This window comes from Platichthys flesus, chromosome 1 (assembly GCF_949316205.1).
Source record: "Platichthys flesus chromosome 1, fPlaFle2.1, whole genome shotgun sequence".
Taxonomy (NCBI): domain Eukaryota; kingdom Metazoa; phylum Chordata; class Actinopteri; order Pleuronectiformes; family Pleuronectidae; genus Platichthys; species Platichthys flesus.
Genome location: NC_084945.1, coordinates 176,215 through 198,557, shown reverse-complemented (window position 1 = coordinate 198,557; position 22,343 = coordinate 176,215). Strand labels below are relative to the sequence as shown.

The 22,343-nt window shown below is 44.8% G+C and overlaps 1 protein-coding gene across 2 annotated transcripts in view; it reads left to right on the top strand.

Moving 5' to 3' along the window:
* The first annotated feature begins 518 nt into the window (after positions 1 to 518).
* Positions 519 to 22,343, top strand: part of adamtsl5 (ADAMTS like 5) — a 25,322-nt gene continuing 3,497 nt past the window's right edge. The window contains exons 1-13 of one of the 2 annotated variants that reach the window (XM_062396739.1): positions 519 to 943; positions 3,763 to 3,853; positions 8,192 to 8,267; positions 11,329 to 11,495; positions 12,635 to 12,695; positions 12,856 to 12,961; positions 13,216 to 13,343; positions 13,615 to 13,738; positions 16,175 to 16,261; positions 16,911 to 17,074; positions 20,673 to 20,847; positions 21,424 to 21,567; positions 22,233 to 22,304. In XM_062396739.1, coding sequence (XP_062252723.1) covers positions 3,849 to 3,853; positions 8,192 to 8,267; positions 11,329 to 11,495; positions 12,635 to 12,695; positions 12,856 to 12,961; positions 13,216 to 13,343; positions 13,615 to 13,738; positions 16,175 to 16,261; positions 16,911 to 17,074; positions 20,673 to 20,847; positions 21,424 to 21,567; positions 22,233 to 22,304 — 1,309 coding nt within the window. In that variant the 5' untranslated portion in view covers positions 519 to 943; positions 3,763 to 3,848. Of the gene's footprint in view, positions 944 to 2,877; positions 3,044 to 3,762; positions 3,854 to 8,191; positions 8,268 to 11,328; positions 11,496 to 12,634; positions 12,696 to 12,855; positions 12,962 to 13,215; positions 13,344 to 13,614; positions 13,739 to 16,174; positions 16,262 to 16,910; positions 17,075 to 20,672; positions 20,848 to 21,423; positions 21,568 to 22,232; positions 22,305 to 22,343 lie in introns of those variants that run through there. The other variant, XM_062397518.1, reaches the window with a different exon arrangement.

The window sequence follows — 22,343 nt, the reverse complement described above, 5'->3', positions numbered from 1 at the left end:
TGATCGCACAACAACAAGCAGACAGACCAACACTATCTCCTCCATGTTGTGTCTGCTCGGCTGCAAAGGAAAGTTCAAGGTCACAGGAGTCGTCTCTGTTCAAAGCAGCAGTGATGGAGGTGGAACTCCGAGTTCACACAGAGGTCACATGGTCTCTTCATCATCACGCTGAAGAGCCTGTAGGAAACAGGAGACCACCTAAACGTCACCAACGTAGAACTGTGAAACCAAAACAAAGCTCAGAGACACAAAGGAAACGCTCCTCAGATCCAGTCCCACATCTTCAACGCCTCAGTGAAAGAGAAGAACAGCTGGAATGAAGTGATTCAGAGCGAGCGGCGTCTCGACACGTTCACGAGGGGCGTCCCTGGAAAGAGGAGCGCAACTGAGTGTGTACATGTGTGTACACCTGTGTGTGTGTGTGTGTATATACACACATATAAAGAGAAGTTGAGTCACTGGCCTCTGAACAGCTGCTGGACTGTGATTGGACGAGAGAGAGAGAGAGAGAGTGAGAGACCTGCAGCACACACAGCTCTTAGTCTCAGTGTCTCGCTGCAGATCTGTCTGTGCCTCTCTCTCTCTCTGTGTGTGTCTCTCTCTCTCTCTCTCTCTCTCTCTCTCCCTCTCTCCTGTCTCTCTCCTGTGCTTTTACGTGCAGGTCGAACGTGTTTGTGGAAACGAGTGAATAAAGAAGAAACAAAGCTGCTGCTGCAGGACACTGAGTCCCACCTGTTGGACACTGAGTCTCCGATGGTGTTTCTGTGTTGACGCAGCTTGGATGAAGGAGATCTGAGAGAGAGGTGAAAGTGTGAGGAAGAGGAAGAAGAAGAGGAGCATTTGAAAGTTGGACATTATTCAGAGTGAAGTGTGTGTATCGGATTATTCTGCAGCAGTTTCACACCTGAACCTCTGAAGTTTCCACCATGTTGTCACTGAGCAAGTAAGTGTGTTTAAGTGTGTGACTGTGTGTGTAAGTGTGTGACTGTGTGTGTGACTGTGTCTGTTTGTTTGTGTGAATTCCCTCACATGTCATTTAGCGAACACTTTCATCCAAAGCAACAATTGGTTAGGGTTAGGGTTTTCAACATCTCTGAGGTTCTTAGAGGTTCAGCTTCTGGCCCAAGGGCACTTCAGCAGGCAGATGGGGAAGAATGAGGATCAACCCCCTTCAGCAACTGTGTGTGTGTGTGCGTGTGTGTGCGTGTGCGTGTGTGTGTGTGTGTGTGTGTGTGTGTGTGTGTGTGTGTGTGTGTGTGTGTGTGTGTGTGTGTGTGTGTGTGTGTGTGTGTGTGTGTGTGTGTGTGTGTGTGTGTGTGTGTGTGTGTGTGTGTGTGTGACTGTGTCTGTGTTTATGTTTGTGTGTGACTGTGTCTGTGTCTATGTGTGCTTTTGTGTGTAAGAGGTATGTGACTGTGTGTGTAAGTGTGTGACTGTGTGTCTAAGTGTCTAAGTGTGTGTGTGTTAGTTTGACTGTTTGTGTCTGTGACTGTGTCTGTGTGACTGTGTGTGTGACTGTGTCTGTGTGTGAGTGGAAGTGTGTGACTGTGTGTGTAAGTGTGTGACTGTGTGTGTAAGTGTGTAAGTGTGTGTGTGTTAGTTTGACTGTTTGTGTCTGTGACTGTGTCTGTGTGACTGTGTGTGTGACTGTGTCTGTGTGTGAGTGGAAGTGTGTGACTGTGTGTGTAAGTGTGTGACTGTGTGTGTAAGTGTCTAAGTGTGTGTGTGTTAGTTTGACTGTTTGTGTCTGTGACTGTGTCTGTGTGACTGTGTGTGTGACTGTGTCTGTGTGTGAGTGGAAGTGTGTGTGTCTGTGACTGTGTCTCTGTGTGTGTGTGAGAGTGGAAGTGTGTTTGTCTGTGTGTGTCTGTGGCTGTGTGTGTCAGTGTGTGTGTAGTTTACTGCAGGTGATACATTCCAGTTTCTCTTTGCTGTTTGTTCTGTGATTGACAGAATCAACATCAGCTCCTTGTTTGGTTCTCTGAGCAGCTGATGCTCCTCAGAGGAGGAGGTGCTACATTCCAGCGACAGTTGGTTCTGTGCAGAACTCTGTGGAACAAACCTCGTGGTGTGTTGAGGCTTCAGTCTTTAGTCACATTAGTTTCCTGTGAAGAGTTGGAGTTAATCCTGTGGACGCCTGCAGAGTTTGTGCTGCTCCTTCACCGAGGTGCAGGTCTGTCAGATTCCTACATTCCAGCTGCAGCTTTATCTCTAATGTCAGAGTTATAAATACTGTGCTCGCTTTGAATCTGATCCCAGCCCGGCCTCAGAGAACTCAGAACACAGAACACAGAGCAGAGAACACACGGTCTCAGTAGAACACAGAGAACACAGTACAACACAGAACATATAGAACTCATAAGAATACATTAGAACTCAAAGAACACTCAGGAACAGGATAACTCAGAGAACACAGAGAACACAGAACACAGAACACAGAACACAGAACAGAGAACACACAGTCTCAGTAGAACACAGAGAACACAGTACAACACAGAACACATAGAACTCATAAGAATACATTAGAATTCAGAGAACACAGAACACAGAACCCATAGAACTCAGTAGTCAACAGATGTCACGTGTCTCAGACATCAGAAAGATCAGTCTTTACAGCTTTGATTAGAATAAACACTTAAAGTAGCAGAACTGAAGATCAATGACCCGATGGAATGGACTGCAGGAACAGGATCAACCATCAAGATCAGGATCCACCAGCAGGAACAGGATCAACCACCACGATAAGGATAAAAGTTATCAAACCTTATTAATTATGAATATAAATGATCAATAAAAGAAGTTGTATGGATCATTATGTTGATTCTCTGACTGGAGACAGCTCCAGGTCCAATGCAGTCGTTACACGACATGGGACAAGTTAACAACTTTCTGTGTGTCACTCACACACAGAAACACACACACACACACACACAGGTGTCTCCTGCACTTTACCCAGAGCTGCAGAATGTTGCTGCGTGATAACAACACGGAACTGAAGTGTGTTTGTTCAGGGAGCGACGGGCGAATGTTCCAGGACACGTTCGTGAGTTCAGTCACTTTTCAGAGTTTGTTTCCACAATCTGCAAAATATCATTGAGTCAGTTCTTACTAACAAATGAGTTGTTGTTATTCAAACAGACGAATCTGAGACACACAACTCAAGAGTCTCACCAGCTGTGATACTTACAAATGATTTTATCCTTTGATTCATTTAGTATTTACAACAACAAATAGAAAAAACTGCAGTGTTGTGTAGTGTTTGTATAACAAAAGGTGAAGTGTAGTGTTGTTTGTGTAACAATAAGTGTATTGTAGTGTTGTTTGTGTAACAATATTTATATTGTTGTGTTGTGTTTTCTGTAATAATAAGTGCAGTGTAGTGGTTGTGTAACATTAAATGTAGTGTTGTTAAGCGTTTGTGTTACAATAGGTGTATTGTTGTGTTGTGGTTGTGTAATAATTAGTGTAATGTAGTGTAGTGTTGTGGTTGTTTAACAAAAGGTGTAGTATAGTTTGTGTTACAGTAAGTATATTGTTGTTTGTGTAACAATAAGGTTACCTCCAGAGCTGACTGACAGCTGCTCCTCGTCTGTGATTGGCTCTCTAACACCTTCATCTCTGTCTGTTTCTCCACGCGATGACTCATGGTCATGTAGAGTGAGGCAGGGACACGATTGGTCGGTTAGTGGCAGGTACGCTGACCAATAGTTTGTCATGTTTGTCACAACGTTCACAGTCATCGGCTTCTCTCATTTCTTTCAGACAACTTGAAGAAGAACTTGTTGAAGCTTCCAGGACGAGAGGAGGATTTCATCCCAGATAAAAGAAACCAACGAGTGACCTTTAACATGAGGCAAGTTGATCACATGATACTTTACATGAATGTGAAATGTGGCTTTCTGCCTTATTTAGTGTCATTTCTTCAATTCTGACCGTTTATTCTCTTAATATTTAGTTTACTAACTAAAGGTTAAAAACAGTAAGGAACATCCTTTCTAGAAGGATGAACATCATGTGTTTATGATGCACACATCATGAGTTAATGGAGAACAGAGCTGTGCTGGATTTAAACCTCTATAAAAAAAACAGTGGGTTAGAAGAATAAGATTTGAAACTGAGGAGTTAAAGGTTTGTGTGGAAAGAGAAAGATGCAGCTCCTGGTGTCGGCGGGTCAGCGTGACCGGTCCTCTGATCTGATGAATTCCCCTTGTAAGGACAGGAAGGGAGCTCAGGGCTCGGGGGGGCGCGGCTGCTCAGCGACCGAGGCAGATCTGAGACGGTTAATTGGCCGGGACAGCTACTGACCTGGGACCGAGCCAGAAGCTGTGGAGCAGATCGGTGTTTGTGGCTGAAAGAGTCAAAGTGGACGGAGAGAGAGAGAGATCACAGAGAGGAGGAGGACGTGAGATGATGAGATATCAGGGCAAAGGAAACACAGAAGATTAAGTTGGTGAAACTCCCCAGATTCCTCACATGTTGTCATTAAGAAGGTTTTAATGAAACGTCCCGTCACACAAACTGGAACATGTGACAGCAAAGTGGTGCCAGGACGCAGAACCAGAGAGAACCAGAGAGAATCAGAGAGAACCAGAGAGAACCAGAGAGAACCAGAGAGAACCAGAGAGAATCAGAGAGAACCAGAGAGAATCAGAGAGAATCAAAGAGAACCAGAGAGAACCAGAGAGAATCAGAGAGAATCAAAGAGAACCAGAGAGAACCAGAGAGAATCAAAGAGAACCAGAGAGAATCAAAGAGAACCAGAGAGAACCAAAGAGAACCAAAGAGAACCAAAGAGAACCAAAGAGAACCAGAGAGAACCAAAGAGAACCAAAGAGAACGAGAGAGAACCAAAGAGAATCAGAGAGAACCAGAGAGAACCAAAGAGAACCAGAGAGAACCAGAGAGAACCAGAGAGAACCAGAGAGAACCAGAGAAAATCAAAGAGAACCAGAGAGAACCAAAGAGAACCAGAGAGAACCAGAGAGAATCAAAGAGAATCAGAGAGAACCAAAGAGAACCAGAGAGAACCAGAGAGAATCAGAGAGAACCAAAGAGAACCAAAGAGAACCAGAGAGAACCAGAGAGAATCAAAGAGAATCAGAGAGAACCAAAGAGAACCAGAGAGAACCAGAGAGAATCAGAGAGAACCAAAGAGAACCAAAGAGAACCAGAGAGAACCAGAGAGAACCAAAGAGAATCAGAGAGAACCAGAGAGAACCAGAGAGAACCAGAGAGAACCAGAGAGAACCAAAGAGAACCAGAGAGAACCAGAGAGAACCAAAGAGAACCAAAGAGAACCAGAGAGAACCAAAGAGAACCAGAGAGAATCAAAGAGAACCAGAGAGAACCAGAGAGAACCAGAGAGAACCAGAGAGAACCAGAGAGAACCAGAGAAAATCAAAGAGAACCAGAGAGAACCAAAGAGAACCAGAGAGAACCAGAGAGAACCAGAGAGAACCAGAGAGAATCAAAGAGAATCAGAGAGAACCAAAGAGAACCAGAGAGAACCAGAGAGAACCAGAGAGAACCAGAGAGAACCAAAGAGAATCAGAGAGAACCAAAGAGAACCAAAGAGAACCAGAGAGAACCAGAGAGAACCAAAGAGAACCAGAGAGAACCAGAGAGAACCAGAGAGAACCAAAGAGAACCAAAGAGAACCAGAGAGAATCAAAGAGAACCAGAGAGAATCAAAGAGAACCAGAGAGAACCAAAGATAACCAAAGAGAACCAGAGAGAACCAAAGAGAACCAGAGAGAACCAGAGAGAATCAGAGAGAACCAGAGAGAACCAGAGAGAACCAGAGAGAACCAGAGAGAATCAAAGAGAACCAGAGAGAATCAAAGAGAACCAGAGAGAACCAAAGATAACCAAAGAGAACCAGAGAGAACCAAAGAGAACCAGAGAGAACCAGAGAGAACCAGAGAGAACCAAAGAGAACCAAAGAGAACCAGAGAGAATCAAAGAGAACCAGAGAGAACCAAAGAGAACCAGAGAGAACCAAAGAGAACCAAAGAGAACCAAAGAGAACGAGAGAGAACCAAAGAGAACCAGAGAGAACCAGAGAGAACCAGAGAGAACCAAAGAGAACCAGAGAGAACCAGAGAGAACCAAAGAGAACCAGAGAGAACCAAAGAGAACCAGAGAGAACCAGAGAGAACCAGAGAGAATCAAAGAGAACCAGAGAGAACCAGAGAGAACCAAAGAGAACCAAAGAGAACCAGAGAGAACCAAAGAGAACCAGAGAGAACCAGAGAGAACCAAAGAGAACCAGAGAGAACCAGAGAGAACCAGAGAGAACCAGAGAGAACCAAAGAGAATCAGAGAGAACCAGAGAGAACCAGAGAGAACCAAAGAGAATCAGAGAGAACCAAAGAGAACCAAAGAGAACGCGAGAGAATCAAAGAGAACCAGAGAGAACCAGAGAGAACCAAAGAGAATCAGAGAGAACCAAAGAGAACCAGAGAGAACCAGAGAGAACCAGAGAGAACCAAAGAGAACCAGACAGAACCAGAGAGAACCAAAGAGAATCAGAGAGAACCAAAGAGAACCAGAGAGAACCAGAGAGAACCAGAGAGAACCAGAGAGAACCAAAGAGAACCAGAGAGAACCAGAGAGAGCCAAAGAGAATCAGAGAGAACCAAAGAGAACCAGAGAGAACCAGAGAGAACCAAAGAGAACCAGAGAGAACCAGAGAGAACCAAAGAGAATCAGAGAGAACCAAAGAGAATCAGAGAGAACCAGAGAGAACCAGAGAGAACCAAAGAGAACCAGAGAGAACCAGAGAGAACCAGAGAGAACCAAAGAGAATCAGAGAGAACCAGAGAGAACCAGAGAGAACCAGAGAGAACCAAAGAGAATCAGAGAGAACCAGAGAGAACCAGAGAGAACCAGAGAGAACCAGAGAGAACCAAAGAGAACCAGAGAGAATCAGAGAGAACCAGAGAGAATCAGAGAGAACCAGAGAGAACCAGAGAGAACCAAAGAGAACCAGAGAGAATCAAAGAGAACCAGAGAGAACCAGAGAGAACCAGAGAGAACCAGAGAAAATCAAAGAGAACCAGAGAGAACCAAAGAGAACCAGAGAGAACCAGAGAGAATCAAAGAGAATCAGAGAGAACCAAATAGAACCAGAGAGAACCAGAGAGAACAAAAGAGAATCAGAGAGAACCAAAGAGAACCAAAGAGAACCAGAGAGAACCAGAGAGAACCAAAGAGAATCAGAGAGAACCAGAGAGAACCAGAGAGAACCAGAGAGAATCAAAGAGAACCAGAGAAAACCAGAGAGAACCAGAGAGAACCAAAGAGAACCAGAGAGAACCAGAGAGAACCAGAGAGAACCAAAGAGAACCAGAGAGAACCAGAGAGAACCAAAGAGAACCAGAGAGAACCAGAGAGAACCAAAGAGAACCAGAGAGAACCAAAGAGAACCAGAGAGAACCAGAGAGAACCAGAGAGAATCAAAGAGAACCAGAGAAAACCAGAGAGAACCAAAGAGAACCAAAGAGAACCAGAGAGAACCAAAGAGAACCAGAGAGAACCAAAGAGAACCAGAGAGAACCAAAGAGAACCAGAGAGAACCAAAGAGAACGAGAGAGAACCAAAGAGAACCAGAGAGAACCAAAGAGAACCAGAGAGAACCAAAGAGAACCAGAGAGAACCAAAGAGAACCAAAGAGAACCAAAGAGAACCAGAGAGAACCAAAGAGAACCAGAGAGAACCAGAGAGAACCAGAGAGACGGCTTCCAAGAAGCTTCTCAGGAAAAGAACTTATCCCTCGATGAGTCCGACCGAGGATCTGTTCCTTCAGAGACGAGCTTCTAACAAACAGGTTCATCAGCTCAGCAGTGATGTTAACACAACTCTTCTTTACTTCTGACACAACATGAAAATACTAACTCACCTTGCTAAGGTTTGAGGTTCATCAGGAAAGTCACAACCTGACGTTATTTCTCCTAAATGATGTCAAACCTGGGATTTGGAGATAATTCCTTTGATATTGAATACGATGTTTCAAAACCTGTGAGCCGTGACCTCCAGACCTCGTCTGTGTTGGTCGAGTCTTTCTGTCTTCTGTCAAACACCTCTGCTGCAACACTTCTGTATTTGTGCGTCCATGTGCACGTGAGGTGAAGAGTGACCAGGGTGATGTCACCAGCCGACTGACGGTGGTTGTTTGTCTCCTTGTCTCCAGGAAGCTGACTCGGTTTCAGGCCCTGACCTTTGTCCTGCTGCTGGTCGCTCCCGTCCGTCTCTCGTCCCCACAGAGAGTAAGTCAACACCGAGACAGAGACAGAGACGAATCCTCTCAAGGTCAAAACCTCCAGCTGGTTCCACCCTCGTTTATTCATTTCAATGAACCTGCTTCATAAGCTGTCACAACTAATTCACTGCTGATGATTTTGTGCTGCATAAAATGTCAAGAAAATTTTGAACACAAAGAGTGAGACTCAGTTTGTCCTCCTGAGCTCCAGTATAAAGTGTAACTCTAGAAGCAGAGTGAACAGCAGAGGATCCTCCACTGATTCACTGGGGGGGGGGGGGGGGGGGGACATGATAGCAGCATAAGGGATGGTATCAAAAAGTAACTTTAACGTTAGATATAGAGATGGTGTCTGACTCTAGAACCCAGAGTGGGAGCTGGTTCCACAGGAGAGGAGCCTGGCAGCTGAAGGTTCTACCTCCTGTTCCTCTCTTACAGACTCTAGAACCACCAGGGAACCGGTGTTTAGGGAGAGCAGTGATCTATGAGGGCAGTGTCATGAGCTCGTTGATTCATGAAGGGTTGGATTGTTCAGATCTTTCCACGTGAGGAGCAGGATCTTGATGTTCAGAGTTCCACAGGGAGCCAGTGCAGAGAAGCTCAGAGCAGTGAGATGATCTCTTCTGGTTCCTGTCAGCTCTCGTGCTGCAGCATCTTGGACCAACTGGAGCTTCTCACAGACTCACTGGGACGTCCTGATAATAAAGACTAACACTGGTCCAGTCTCGAGGGAACACGTGGACGAGTTTCTCAGCTTCCTTCTAAGACAGGATGTTCCTCATGTTCATAATACTGTGCAGGTGGAAGGAAGCTGGCCTGGAGACTTGTTCTACATGTGGGTCCTGGTCCTAACTGAAGGTTCCTCACAGTGGAGCTGGGTCATCCAGACCTGGATGTCCTTGAGAGGTTCCAGAAGTTGGACTCAGTGATCATAGATATGTCCAGCTGGGTGTCCTGTCTGAAAACAGCTGGAGACGGTTTGTGTGAGACACTGTGTCTCGTAGTCTACAGCTCAACTTCTCCTCCCTTCATGTTTTCTTCTTCTCACAAGTGACTCAACGACCAAACGTTGTGATTAAGATAAGAGGCCGCTCTCTTTCACACAGGACATCCTGCTCATTAAGGAAGGGAACCAATCACAGCTCTTTGAGCGGATGTCCGAGGTCAGGGAGCGAGCTGATTGGATTGTTTTGAGTATTTGTCTTGTAAAGTTGTTAGAAGACCTCCTCTGTCCTCCTCTGTCCTCCTCTGTCCTCGGTCGGATGCTGCTACACTACCTTTCCTCTGAGGCGTCCCTCAGGAGACACCTTCTCAACCTTCTCCTATCAATAACTAGACACAGGTTAAACCCCAGTCCTCAGAGCAGCGCCCCCTGGCTGCATCATGAGAAACTTCTGCTTCCGGATTTCTGGACATCAGACGTGATGTTGACCAATGAAATTATTATTATTAATATTAGAGCCCGAGCACTGACAGGCACAGACAGACGTGAGGCCCTATTAAAATTGTAATTATTATTATCATTAATAATAACAAAAGTAAAGCTTCAGACTACAAGCTGTGTTGAGGGTTAAGCTCACAGGATGTCTGTTAATATCTAAATGTTGTAAACACTTCCTGGTCATGTGAGGGGGGGATTTAAAGGTCAAAGGTCACAGTCATTAATCTTGAATTCCAGCCCCCCCATCCCCAACTGTTATCAATGCTAATTTGAGTGGCCCCAACACTAATGAGGGCAACCTCAGGTGACCCCACCACGGAACTGTGTGAGTGTGTGTCTGTGTGTGTGTGTGTGTGTGTGTGTGTGTGTGTGTGTGTGTGTGTGTGTGTTTGAGAGAGAGGGAGAAAGTGTGTGTGAGATTGTGTGTGTGTGTGTGTGTGTGTGTGTGTTTATCTTTGCGCGTGTATGTACACAAACACACACAGTGTGTGTATCTGTGTGTGTTTGTGTGTATCTTTGTGTGTTTGTTTGTGTGTGTGTGTGTGTGTACGTGTGTGTATCTGTGTGTGTGTGTTTGTTTGTGTGTATCTCTGTGTGTACGTGTGTGTATCTGGGTGTGTGTGTCTGTGTGTGTGTATCTGTGTGTGTGTGTGTTTATCTTTGGGCGTGTGTGTACACAAACACACACAGTGTGTGTATCTGTGTGTGTTTGTGCGTGTTTGTGCGTGTTTGTGTGTGTGTACGTGTGTGTATCTGTGTGTGTGTGTGTCTGTGTGTTGGTGTGTGTATCTGTGTGTGTGTGTTTGTTTGTGTGTGTGTGTGTGTACGTGTGTGTATCTGTGTTTCTGTGTGTACGTGTGTGTATCTGTGTGTGTGTGTGTACGTGTGTGTATCTGTGTGTGTGTGTTTGTTTGTGTGTTTGTGTGAGTGTATCTGTGTGTGTGTCCTCCGGGGTGAAGCCTCTGGAATGTGTTTAAGATTCTTTAATCATCTTTAATCTCTTTTGTCGTTCAGCTGATGAGTCACGAGGTTTCACTGCATCTGATTCATCACTTCCATATGAGATGATAATAACAAAATGAATTGTGTATTAAACTTTGATTTACAACATCAGCACCAGATAACACAATCAGCTCCTTTGATCCGAGTTTTGTTGGAGTTCAGATGGACGTGAAGAGTCCAGTGTGGGGGGTGGTGGTTTAATTCCAGTCGTGTGATTCGCTGGCGGCTTGTTGTCACCTCTTAGCTGACGTCTCATTGGCTCCAGCCGCCTGTGATCCTGAACAGATGATTTCATGTTGTTTACTGATGACACACGTTTATTCCACTGACCCTAACCCTAACCCAGTGACCCTATCACACACACTGTGTTCAGAGTTTTCTTTCTTTCTTTAATCAGTGCAACACTCAAATACAGTTCAGGAGAATTTGAAGTCATTTGAATTCGTTTGTGGATTTTTCCGAGATGTATTAAAGTGAGTTTGTGAGATGACCTTTATTTCTGTGTTATTTTAGTTCAGAGACGTTTCTCTGACAAGATGATTTTCTTTAGAGAGAGCTTTTATCGGCTGGTGTCTCATTAACTAAGACGAACTTGAAGTTGTGTCCGTCTCTCCGTCTGCTGCAGTCGTCCTGGCTGTCTGCGGGGGGGCCGCCCGGCGAGGCCTGGTCGGGGCGTTCAACACGAGCTCGACGGCAGCTGAGCAACGAGTGGGCGGCGTGGAGCGGCTGGTCGGCCTGCTCCCGCAGCTGTGGGGGCGGAGCCTCTGTGAGGACACGCACCTGCATCACCAGGTAAAGAACACACATGTCCCGCAGGTTGACGACATGAAAGATGTTTTCTTCTTTACACTATGTCATCAGTCGTGTTTCCGATGTCGTGTTTCTTACACTGAGTCACATGGTCTGAGGACATTTTATCATTCATTCAATAATGGACATGTGTCTTTTGTCAGATGCCTCCTCCACGTCCTCATGTAGTTTTTCTTGTTGCTGTTAAACTAAGTGTTGCTTCAGTTAACAGGCTAGTGATCAGTGGATGTTAGGGACATGTCTTCAGTTGTGTACTTTAGTGTCATTAGTTGTTTTAGACTTTTTAATCACGAAACCCCCTCTTCTGAGGCCAGCCCCCCACAGGCTGATCTGGGTACATGTCTCCAGCCTCCTGGGGCCCAGTTGGGATCGTTCCTCCTGATCCGGCGCTGTGTGATGTTTCTGTCATGGTCTGGAGCAGGACCTGTCCATGGAGCCGACCTCTTTCATCAACATGTTCCTCACAGTGTTCTGTCAGTTCTACCAAGTAGACGAGGAGCAGGATGTTGGACCAGAGGATCAGGTCTCAAGGTGGTGGTGACAATATGTGATGGGACTGGGAGCCGCTGGCCCACGTCCACCAACATCTCCCAGTCTGGGGCTGGGTCCTCACTGACCACTCCTGGCCAGTGGAGGAGAAACTCTCTGTCCTCTTCCCCCTCACGGACAGAAGTTGTCCTCTGAGCTGCGTCTGATGTTTTGGATGTCAAGGCATTGGGAGCAGTTCTTATAGTTTCTATTGTTGTTACTCTCTCCACTGCCACCTAGTGGCACTGGTCTCAACTGCCGCCTAGTGGCACTGGAGAGACTTTCCAGGACATACAAATGATCCATATGATCCATGTCTTCTTGTGCCTTGAGTCACAGCAGCTAGGAGCAAATCACTGCTTCATTCCATGTTAAACTAAATTTGACTTTGTTATATTTAGTTTAACATGGCAGCTGAAGTCATTTTAGTCAAAATGACAAACAAAATGAACATTTACTGTACAAACGGCTAATTGCACTGCAAACTGTTTTAATAAAAGTGTCTGAAACTCATATTTAAATGTTTATATTTACTCTGTGAATGAACCAACACACATATAATCATATAGTCTCTGTTCTCTCTGCTTACCCAGGAACCCAGTAGGTGGACCATGTACAGGAGAACCCAGACAATACAAGATCTGCAACACGAAGGTCAGCACCACGCTCATATTTCTTTGTACCCAAAGTTTTTGTTTGCTTTGTGCTCATGTGTCACGTGTGTATATGTGTGTATATATCTGTGTGTATCTGTGTGTTTGTGTGTGTATCTTTGTGGGTGTGTGTGTGTACGTGTGTGTATCTGTGTGTGTAGGAGTGTGCTTCTGGCTCGGAGGATTTCAGAGAGATGCAGTGCGCTGCCTTCAACGATCGACCCTTAGTTTCTGGAAACACCTTCAGGTGGACGACGTTTCACGGAGGTGAGAGAGATCAAGACTGAAGCTGTTTGCTGGAACAAGGCTTCCATGGTTCCTGGTTTCCTGGTTTCCTGGTTACCTGGTTTCATGGTTCCATGGTTCCATGGTTCCTGGTTTCTGGTTTACTGCTTCCTGCAGTGGAAGCAGAGAAATGTGATCAGAGTTACTAGTAGGATGCAGTATTTATATTTTATCTGAAATATATGTCATGAATATGACATATAAACGACCCCCCCCCCCCCCCCGGTCCCTGTCAGGCTCTGACCCCTGTGAACTGAGCTGCTTGGCCCTGGGTCACAAGTTCTACTACAACTTCGGACGAGTTCTGGATGGGACGTCCTGCAGCTCGGAGCCTGGAGAGCTGTGTGTGAACGGACGCTGCCTGGTGAGTGGAGCTGTGTCCCTGTCACGATCATCTACAGACAAAGTCCTGGTGGACCTGGACTGAGGACACACTGCCCCCCCACACTGACTGACACCGACTGTTTATTTGTCGTTTTTTAATATTCAACCACATTGAACATAACTCCCTACTGAACTTTCTCATTAACAGACAGAAATGTGAAGCTGGTGAAATGAACGGTTCATGAGAAATGAAACAAAGGAACCACAGTTTGGAGTCAGAGGATCTTTAGATGAAACTGTTTGCTTTACAGAAACCTGGATGTGACTCCATCTTAGGCTCCAAGCAGCAGGAGGACGCTTGCATGGTGTGTGGAGGACAAAACACCACCTGCCTGCACCACAGGAGTGTGTATCAGAGCAAAGGGCTGGAGGCAGGTAGGATACACACTCACACACCCACTCACACACAGACACACTCACTCAGACCAACACAATCTCGGATTCGTCCAGTTTCTGTTTCCCCCTCAAGCTTCTTCAGGTCTTCAGGATCTCAGATGAAGTGAACAGTCTAATGGCAACATGTGTGATAAACACAAGTGTTGCCATCCAGGGAGGAAGTCGTTAATGTTGTGCGCTCCAAAGTTACACTCATTACGATTCAGGAAGGAGGAAGAACTCCTCAGGCCACCAGTGAACTGAAGCTCTTGCTCCAGCCACTGGATCCTGAAGCTCGGAGGAAAACTCTGATCAGTTCAAGCTGTTGTGAGGAGGTGGAACCTGCAGAGTTTCTGTGGTTTGCTCATACTCTATGATATATATATATGAATATATAAAGAGGTAGAACAAGATATGATCAGATAAATCAAGTAATAAATGATCATACCCCCGGCTGAATCAATGTGACTCGTTTTTCTCAATGTCAACTAGAGACAGAGCGACAAGTGAGTTATTTTTTTCACTTTCCATTTTCTATTTCTTTTTAGGTAAAGCTCCACAAATCAGCAGCATTATGTCACCTACTACCATAGATGACTGTAGATATGTATTTGAATATTAAGATAAACAACATATCTCCTTCCTTCTTAAGTCTGAAATGATCAGGGGGTGGAGCCGCAGCGGCGAGATTCTGTTGTTCTGAACCAATCCTGAGTGAGTCTCAGCTGTCAATCATGCCCTCTCAGTTTTTATATCATCAAATAACTGATTCAAACCAAACTGATCAGAAACCTGGACAAACATCAGTGAGAGAAGAACGACCTGAAATGACAGAAACATTTTCCGGGGACGGTCAAGACATTTTGGTTTCTCTTTTGAGAGCCATCATGTCGTCAATGTTTATCTATAGAGTCTTAGATCAACTCTCCAGAGACTGATCCAGAAGCTTCGTGAGGAGGGAACCAAACATTGAAAAACATCTGTTCTCCTCAAACGTACCTTTAATAATCATTCTGGCCTTGATGGAGAAAGATGTCATCAAGGAAGAGAAAGAGAATCTGTTGTCAGACAGAAATTACTTTTCGATCCTGTTTTAGGATTTGATCGAATTTATCAGTTCATGTAAAACATAAACAATCATCTGAGAGTTGTTCTGTGACAGAAGCTCAGACTGAGCGAGAACAACGCAGGCCGATAATAGTCTTTGAGAATAATAGTTATGTTTGGGTCCTCAGCAGCTTTCTCTGCCGCTGCGTTTCTCCACAAAGAAAACACTGTGGAGGGCGGTGGAACAAGATGGTTCCTCACAAGGTCAGAGGGCCTCAAGGTCACATCTGTCTCAAACTCCTCAGCTCTACATCTTCATAGAGTTGAAGCTTCACAGATAAAACTTCTGCATAGTTCCTGAAAGAGATGAATGAGAAAATGCTGAAAGTAGAACGTAAAGAGCGCATGCCACAGCTGATATTCACTACGGAACAGCAGGAGAACCATAGAACACCAGGGGTACCATAGAACATCAGGGGTACCATAGAACAGCAGGAGAACCATAGAACATCAGGGGTACCATAGAACATCAGGGGTACCATAGAACAGCAGGAGAACCATATAACATCAAGGGTACCATAGAACATCAGGGGTACCATAGAACAGCAGGGGTACCATAGAACATCAGGGGTACCATAGAACATCAGGGGTAACATAGAACAGCAGGAGAACCATAGAACATCAAGGGTACCATAGAACATCAGGGGTACCATAGAACAGCAGGAGAACCTTAGAACATCAGGGGTACCATAGAACATCAGGAGAACCTTAGAACATCAGGGGTACCATAGAACATCAGGGGTAGAATAGAACAGCAGGAGAACCATAGAACATCAAGGGTACCATAGAACATCAGGGGTACCATAGAACAGCAGGGGTACCATAGAACATCAGGGGTAACATACAACATCAGGGGTAACATAGAACAGCAGGAGAACCATAGAACATCAAGGGTACCATAGAACATCAGGGGTACCATAGAACAGCAGGGGTACCATAGAACAGCAGGAGAACCTTAGAACATCAAGGGTACCATAGAACATCAGGGGTACCATAGAACAGCAGGGGTACCATAGAACAGCAGGAGAACCTTAGAACATCAGGGGTACCATAGAACATCAGGAGAATCTTAGAACATCAGGGGTACCATAGAACATCAGGAGAACTGGACGGTTCTCCTGGATATTTATTATCGAACGGTTAATGTTAATGTTTGAGATGATGATTGAATTTGCTGTGTGAAGATTATTCCTCAATATAAATGAGTTTAAATTTTCTTGAGTTCTGAGGCTTTTCTTCTCTCTGCCTCGTTTCAATTCTTTGTCGTGTTCCTGTTCATAAAATTATTAAATAAAACCAACGTTCTAACTGAATGTCTCTGTGGAGCAGACGGACCTTTGGGATACAATGAGGTGGCCATGATACCGGCTGGAGCCACTCACATCCGAGTCACTGATGACAGCAGGAACTATCTGGGTAAGAGCTTCTCCAGGTAAAGAGAGTTACTCCTTGGAACCATAGAACCAAGGATATTACTTCTATTGTTACTTCCACAAAGTTATGATGTCACATGACCTAAGTAGCTCGTCTGACACGCCCCAATTTAAACCAGGTCATGTGAGAGCACAGGCCGACATTTCCCACGATGACCAATCACAACAGAAAACAGCATGACAACATTTTCAATAACACAAATAACTTATCTTTATTGTAGTGATTATAATCACATATAAGCAGAATCCTGAGACGTACTGCTACTTCTCCCCGGAGACAAGAGGGACTGTGTCTCATTTGGTCTCTGGACCTGCTACAAGTTCTCCAGTCGACAACCAAGGGCATCTATTCTCATCCCTGTTTACGAGACCAAAATAAACCTGCGAGGTCTTGACCACAGGGCCGGAGCAGGTGAAGGTACTTGAGTCCATGGTCATGGAAAATCCCTCTGAGCCCTGAGGGGAGACAGCTGCCACACATGGCTGACATACCTTCAGCCTTCACCCACTGATACAGAGACACTAATGTTGGTGTTTGGTCGTTAGAAAAACCTTTGACTCACTTATCAACTGAGAATAACAGAGAACTTTTCCTTCTGTCCTTCCTCCAATCACCTTCTCCTCTTGTCCAGCCCTCCAGAATGGACACTCCCAATTTGTTATCAATGGTAACTGGAAGATCAGTGTTCCAGGTGAGTACACTGTAGCTGGGACCAAGCTGCTGTACCGACGCTCTGCAGACACCTGGGAGAGCTTCGAGGTGCCAGGACCGACCCAGGAAGACCTTCATCTGATGGTGAGAGTTCCCATGATAGAACCTTGTCTGAGGACCTGGAGATGCTGTATCTTAACTAATCCCATCCAGCTAGCTAGCTCTCTTAATCTCTACAGTGCAATGAAACCTGAGATAGGTTGGCTCTAGAAGAATCCCCCCATTGGATCCTACGGTGCTCAGTAATGGAAGTTCAGGTTGGAAGGAGCCTTGGGGGTTTTCTCTCTCAGTTGTCAGAGCTGCTCATGTTGGGAACTGTTGGTTTCTGTATAATTCTTAAGGTCTTGACCTTCTATGAGATAATGTAGATTATGATTGGTGCTTTATATAAATAGAATAGAATTTAATTGAATTGAAATGGGACAGCCTAGTCACACTCCATCTATAAATGCATCCTAGAAAGGATGCAGCCACTGAATTAATCAATCAAATTTTATTTGTATAGCCCATATTCACAAATCAGCATTTGTCTCAAGGGCTTTAACTAGGGTGACCAGACGTCCTCTTTTTCCCGGACATGTCCTCTTATCGAGACCTAAAAAATGCGTCCGGCAGGGATTCCAAAAACGTCCGGTATTTTGCCTCGTCGCAAAAAAAATATTAATAATTTTTTTTTTCTTTTTGCCTCGTCGCATATTTTTGTTTCTGGGTCTTTCACATAGTCTACTAGTTATTTCGGCCTTCCAAGTTCTGGAAACGGTACCACCCTTACGTTCCACCTTCTTGCGCGAGCTGACTGTAGAGAGAGTCTGTCATTGGGCGACCGATCTCAGGGTTGCCAGAGCCACGATCATTAACCTCCAAATACAACTATTTTGAGCCTTTGGAACGTTCCTTTGCCATTTCCAATCTGGCAACATTGAGCACCTTGCCGCTTCCACTCCGTGCGCTGTTTACAACGCACGGTCATGGTGCGGCATGCTATACACCACACCTCCCCACGCCAACCCCTCTCCCCCCCCTGCGACAAAGTGTCCTCTTTTTTACAAACTCAAATCTGGTCACCCTACTTTAACAGGGTGAGACATCCTCTGTCCTTCACCCTCAACAAGAGTCAGGACAAACTACTAAAAACCTTTAACAGGTACAAATACACAGAAACCTCAGAGACACATGTGAGGACCCGTCTCCCAGGACGAACAGAAGTCAACAGATGTCAAGTGAAGGAAACATCATCAAGATTAAAGTTGTTAGCAGCATTGATGAGGGTAGACATCTTGAAGGATAACTTCAACACTATATGTCCAGCAGTCCAGCTGCAATCATAGTCTGTGGTCAGCAGCCAGCAAGATCATGATCCACCATCCAGATCAGATCCACTATAGTCCACAGTCATTGTCCACTGCCGCTTATTAAGATCCATCATCAGCCGGCGACCTCGGTCCTGGTCCACCACCACCATCTGATGCCAATGCGACACAAGATCCTCCATTACCACTATGATCAGCCCACACGATATAGAATCCGCCAAAACTGGATTCACCACCGTGACCTCTGATACACGATCCACAAATCATAATCCATGGTGCGGCCACAATGGGCCCGGATCTGCGGGCGATAAAGCAAAGGGACTCGGGAAGAGGTCAAATCAGTAAAATGTATTGATGAGATATGAATTACTTCGATGTGATAAGGATGAAGAAGAAGAAGGAGAAGCTGGAAAGAGAAGCTCTGTGTGTCATGGGTCATAAAGTCCTTTGCGTCATCAGGGTTTTTTACCTTGAAATCAATGAATCAATGATACAGGCCGAACCTGAGGCTACACTGAGGTTCAAGGTAAATCTGACTGGCTACTGGTTTGTATGGTAGAACGATGAAAACCATGTGGCCCACTCAGTAGATCAGACATCAATACCTCTATACCTTTTTGAACTAAACGCTTCATATTTTAGAACATAGAACTAATATCGTTCTGCCGCACTAATTAATGTATAGCGCCAGTTGATTTTATCGACCTTCTAGACCAAGGGTTCTCAAACTTTTGCAAGCTGGGCCCCCCTCAAGTTGGTTAGGGGTAGGTAACCCTAACCCTGACCCAAACTGATTCTTCAGCGCTAAAAGGTTTTCAGCAGCTGATTGGAGGAGAGAGGAGAAATCAGTGCCACGTGCATCGGCAATGAAGTCTGCAAGGCTGGGAAACATGTCGCAGTTTCCGGAACTGATGCGACCATGCCAGAGAGCAATTTTTTGCATGAAGGCATTCACTCTATCAGCGAGGAGCAGAACGGTAGATTCGCGGCCTTGCAAAGAACGGTTAAGGCCATTCAGCCGGTCAAAAATATCCACCAAATAGGAGAGGGAGGCACATGGCATCATCCAGGTGCTTCGCCAGATCGGTTTGACTTTACAACTTTACCTCCTCTCGCAGCTCATACAGCCGTTGTAACACCAGCATTGTCCAGTATTAAAGTGATTTTGTGCTGGAGTGAGTAGTACAACAAAATATAAACTGCATTTATATTTATAAAAACAGCAGAAATATATATATATATAAATATATAGGAAAATCAATCAATCAATCAATCAATCAAATTTTACCTGTATAGCCCAAATTTACAAGTTACAATTCTTCTCATGGGCTATAACAGGGCGTGAATGAGTCAAGGACATCAAAGATTGCCTCCCCTGTTGTACGGGTCTGAAGAGGCCGGCAAAACAGGATGTCCTCCTCAATTTCCTTTTCCCGCACATACCTAACGTAAGTGAGAAGCTGGGCCTGTCCAGCCATGTCTCTGGATTTGTCCAGCTGTAGTGCATAGTAAGGATTGATTTGAATGCTGAGTTTAGCTGCTTCCCTCTCTCCTATCATTATTCTACACATGTCTTGTGCGGCCGGCAAAATCAGTGTTTCAGCAATTGTATGGGGTTTGCCAAGCTTAGCAATTCTATGAGCAACTACATACGATGCCTCCAGACACTGCTTGGAGACAGTGCTATGCTTGGAGATGGTGGTTTGTTGTTTCTGGAGGCCATCACGTTTACGTTTAAAGAAGTCCACAGGCTTCTCTTACAAGTCCGGGTGTTTGGTGTCGAGGTGCCTTTTTAATTTGCATGGCTTCATGCTGTCATTTGCCAGAACCTCAACAAAACACACTGAGGACGTTGCTCAGTCGTGCCAGTGACGGTGAAACCAAACTGACAATAGCTCTCGTTATATTTGCAAAGCTTTGGCTTCTTCGCAACTGGCGCATCAGTTGCCTGACTTTTACGAATCAGAAACTTTCATAGTTGTGTTTGTTTGCTGACCATGCCTACAGTTTTGAGTCTACTTTTAAACGAACAGATGGTGACTGCCTCCCGAACTGAAAGTGGTAGATGATTCCACAGCTGAGGGGCTTGATGCTGAAAGCTCTGGCTCCTACTCTACTTTTAGAGACTTTAGGGACGACAGCCTGAATTCTGGGAGCAGAGTGCTCTAGTGGGTTGATACGGTACTAACAGCTCTTTAAGGTAAAATGGTGCCATATTATAAAGGGCCTTGAAGGTGAGGAGGAGAATTTAAAATGCTATTCTTGATTTAACTGGAAGCCAGTGTAGCGATGTAGGACACATTTTATGAATCCTTCACCGAACATTCCAACCCAGGCCTCTCTAGAGGTTTCCATCTTGTCCTTGTGTGCAGGTGCTGGCAACAGACAGAAACTCAGGCATCGAGTACGAGTACTGGCTTCCATCAGACCAGTACGCCCTTTACCATGGGAGGAGGAGTCCACTGCATCAGCCTCACCACACTGCCAGCTACTGGGATCAACCCACCAGTACCCGGCCTCCTCCAGTCACCACCAAAACACACTGGTGTAAGGCCTCATCTTCTTCATAGAGAGAAAGAAGCCAAGTGAATCCGTTTACACAGAGTTGTTTAGGTTCCATTTTCACGACAACACTATTGTTGTTATTAGATTTTCTGATACCACTTGTCAACCCCTGCCCAACATGGAGTACCGATCAGATAACACTCACTAAGATAACGTATAACCATGGGTTGTGGGCTAGGTGTAACCTAACCCACAACCTACCGTGTAACTTACACGAGAAGTGGGTTGTTTCACCACAATGAGACAAACATCCACACAAACAGCTCTCTCATCTTTCTTATAGTAAGAAGAAAAATAAGGAAAAAGATAATTCACATTAAAAAGAAAAGGTAATTCGAAGTAGTACTAGGCAATAAGTAAAAAAAAACATTTAATATGGATATCAAAATAAAAGTGAAGAATGTATATAATATTTACAGAAGAAGCTTAACATGTGAACGCAGCCATTACCCACAGTCAGTTTGATCGTATTAATCTTTAAAACTATTTCATAAAATAAAACATATAAAGTTCATTGGTTCGGTTGTTGACGAGGGCTTGTGTTTTCTTTCTTGTAAGTTTTCAAGCCGGAGAAAACGCCACGCCAGTCAGGCCACCCAACCCGCCGCCAGCAGCTCCACCAGCGCCCCCACCTGGCCGTCCTGCCGCGCCTGGAGCGGGAGGAGAACCACAGGAACCTCCTGCCTCAGGCATCAGCTGGAAGTACGTCCATCAACTGATCATCAGCAAGCGTAGATATCTGTGACACAATGAACATTACAGGGTGTTGGAAAATATGAATTTCAGTTTCTATGTTGAATTTGTGTTTAGTCGTACCTAGAAGAAAAACAGGAAGTAACAACTAAACTGAAACTGCAGCTTCCAGTCGCTCCAGTAAATCCTGCTACATAGAATCCTACTGCTGCTGATGGTTAGGATCCTGCGTTCAATATGAAGAGATGAAGACATTAAATAAACACAACGATTTAAATAAGACACATTAGGCTCCTTTGGGTTCATATTCAGACTGAATTATCTTTCCATTCTTATTTCATCAAGATGTTTCTGTTATTTTCTGTTTGGAAGGGATTAGTAGCTTTTATCGATCCTGACAAACATATTTGACACTTTGCAAGTTGAGCACATCAAAACATTTTAGGACTGACGGAGGGAATCGATCATTTGATAAATCCTCTGTCATGTGGACAAATCATCGTTTCAAACTGAGAAGTCAGCCGATGTTCAGACGCCACCACCAACTTCTTTACTTACTATTATGATGTCTTAATATATCTTACGTCTTAAATTACTATGTCTCCTGACATGTTGACATATTGTTATAAGGTCCAGGTTTGTAAATGTATATTTCTGCTGTGTTCGCTCTTCAGGACATTGTGGAAAATGTCCTCGTGTTAAAGGTCGAAGGGAACGACAGAGACAGTATTGTCAGAAGGACTTTGGTAAGTCAGAATCTTCTTGATTGGCTGTTTGTTAATAAC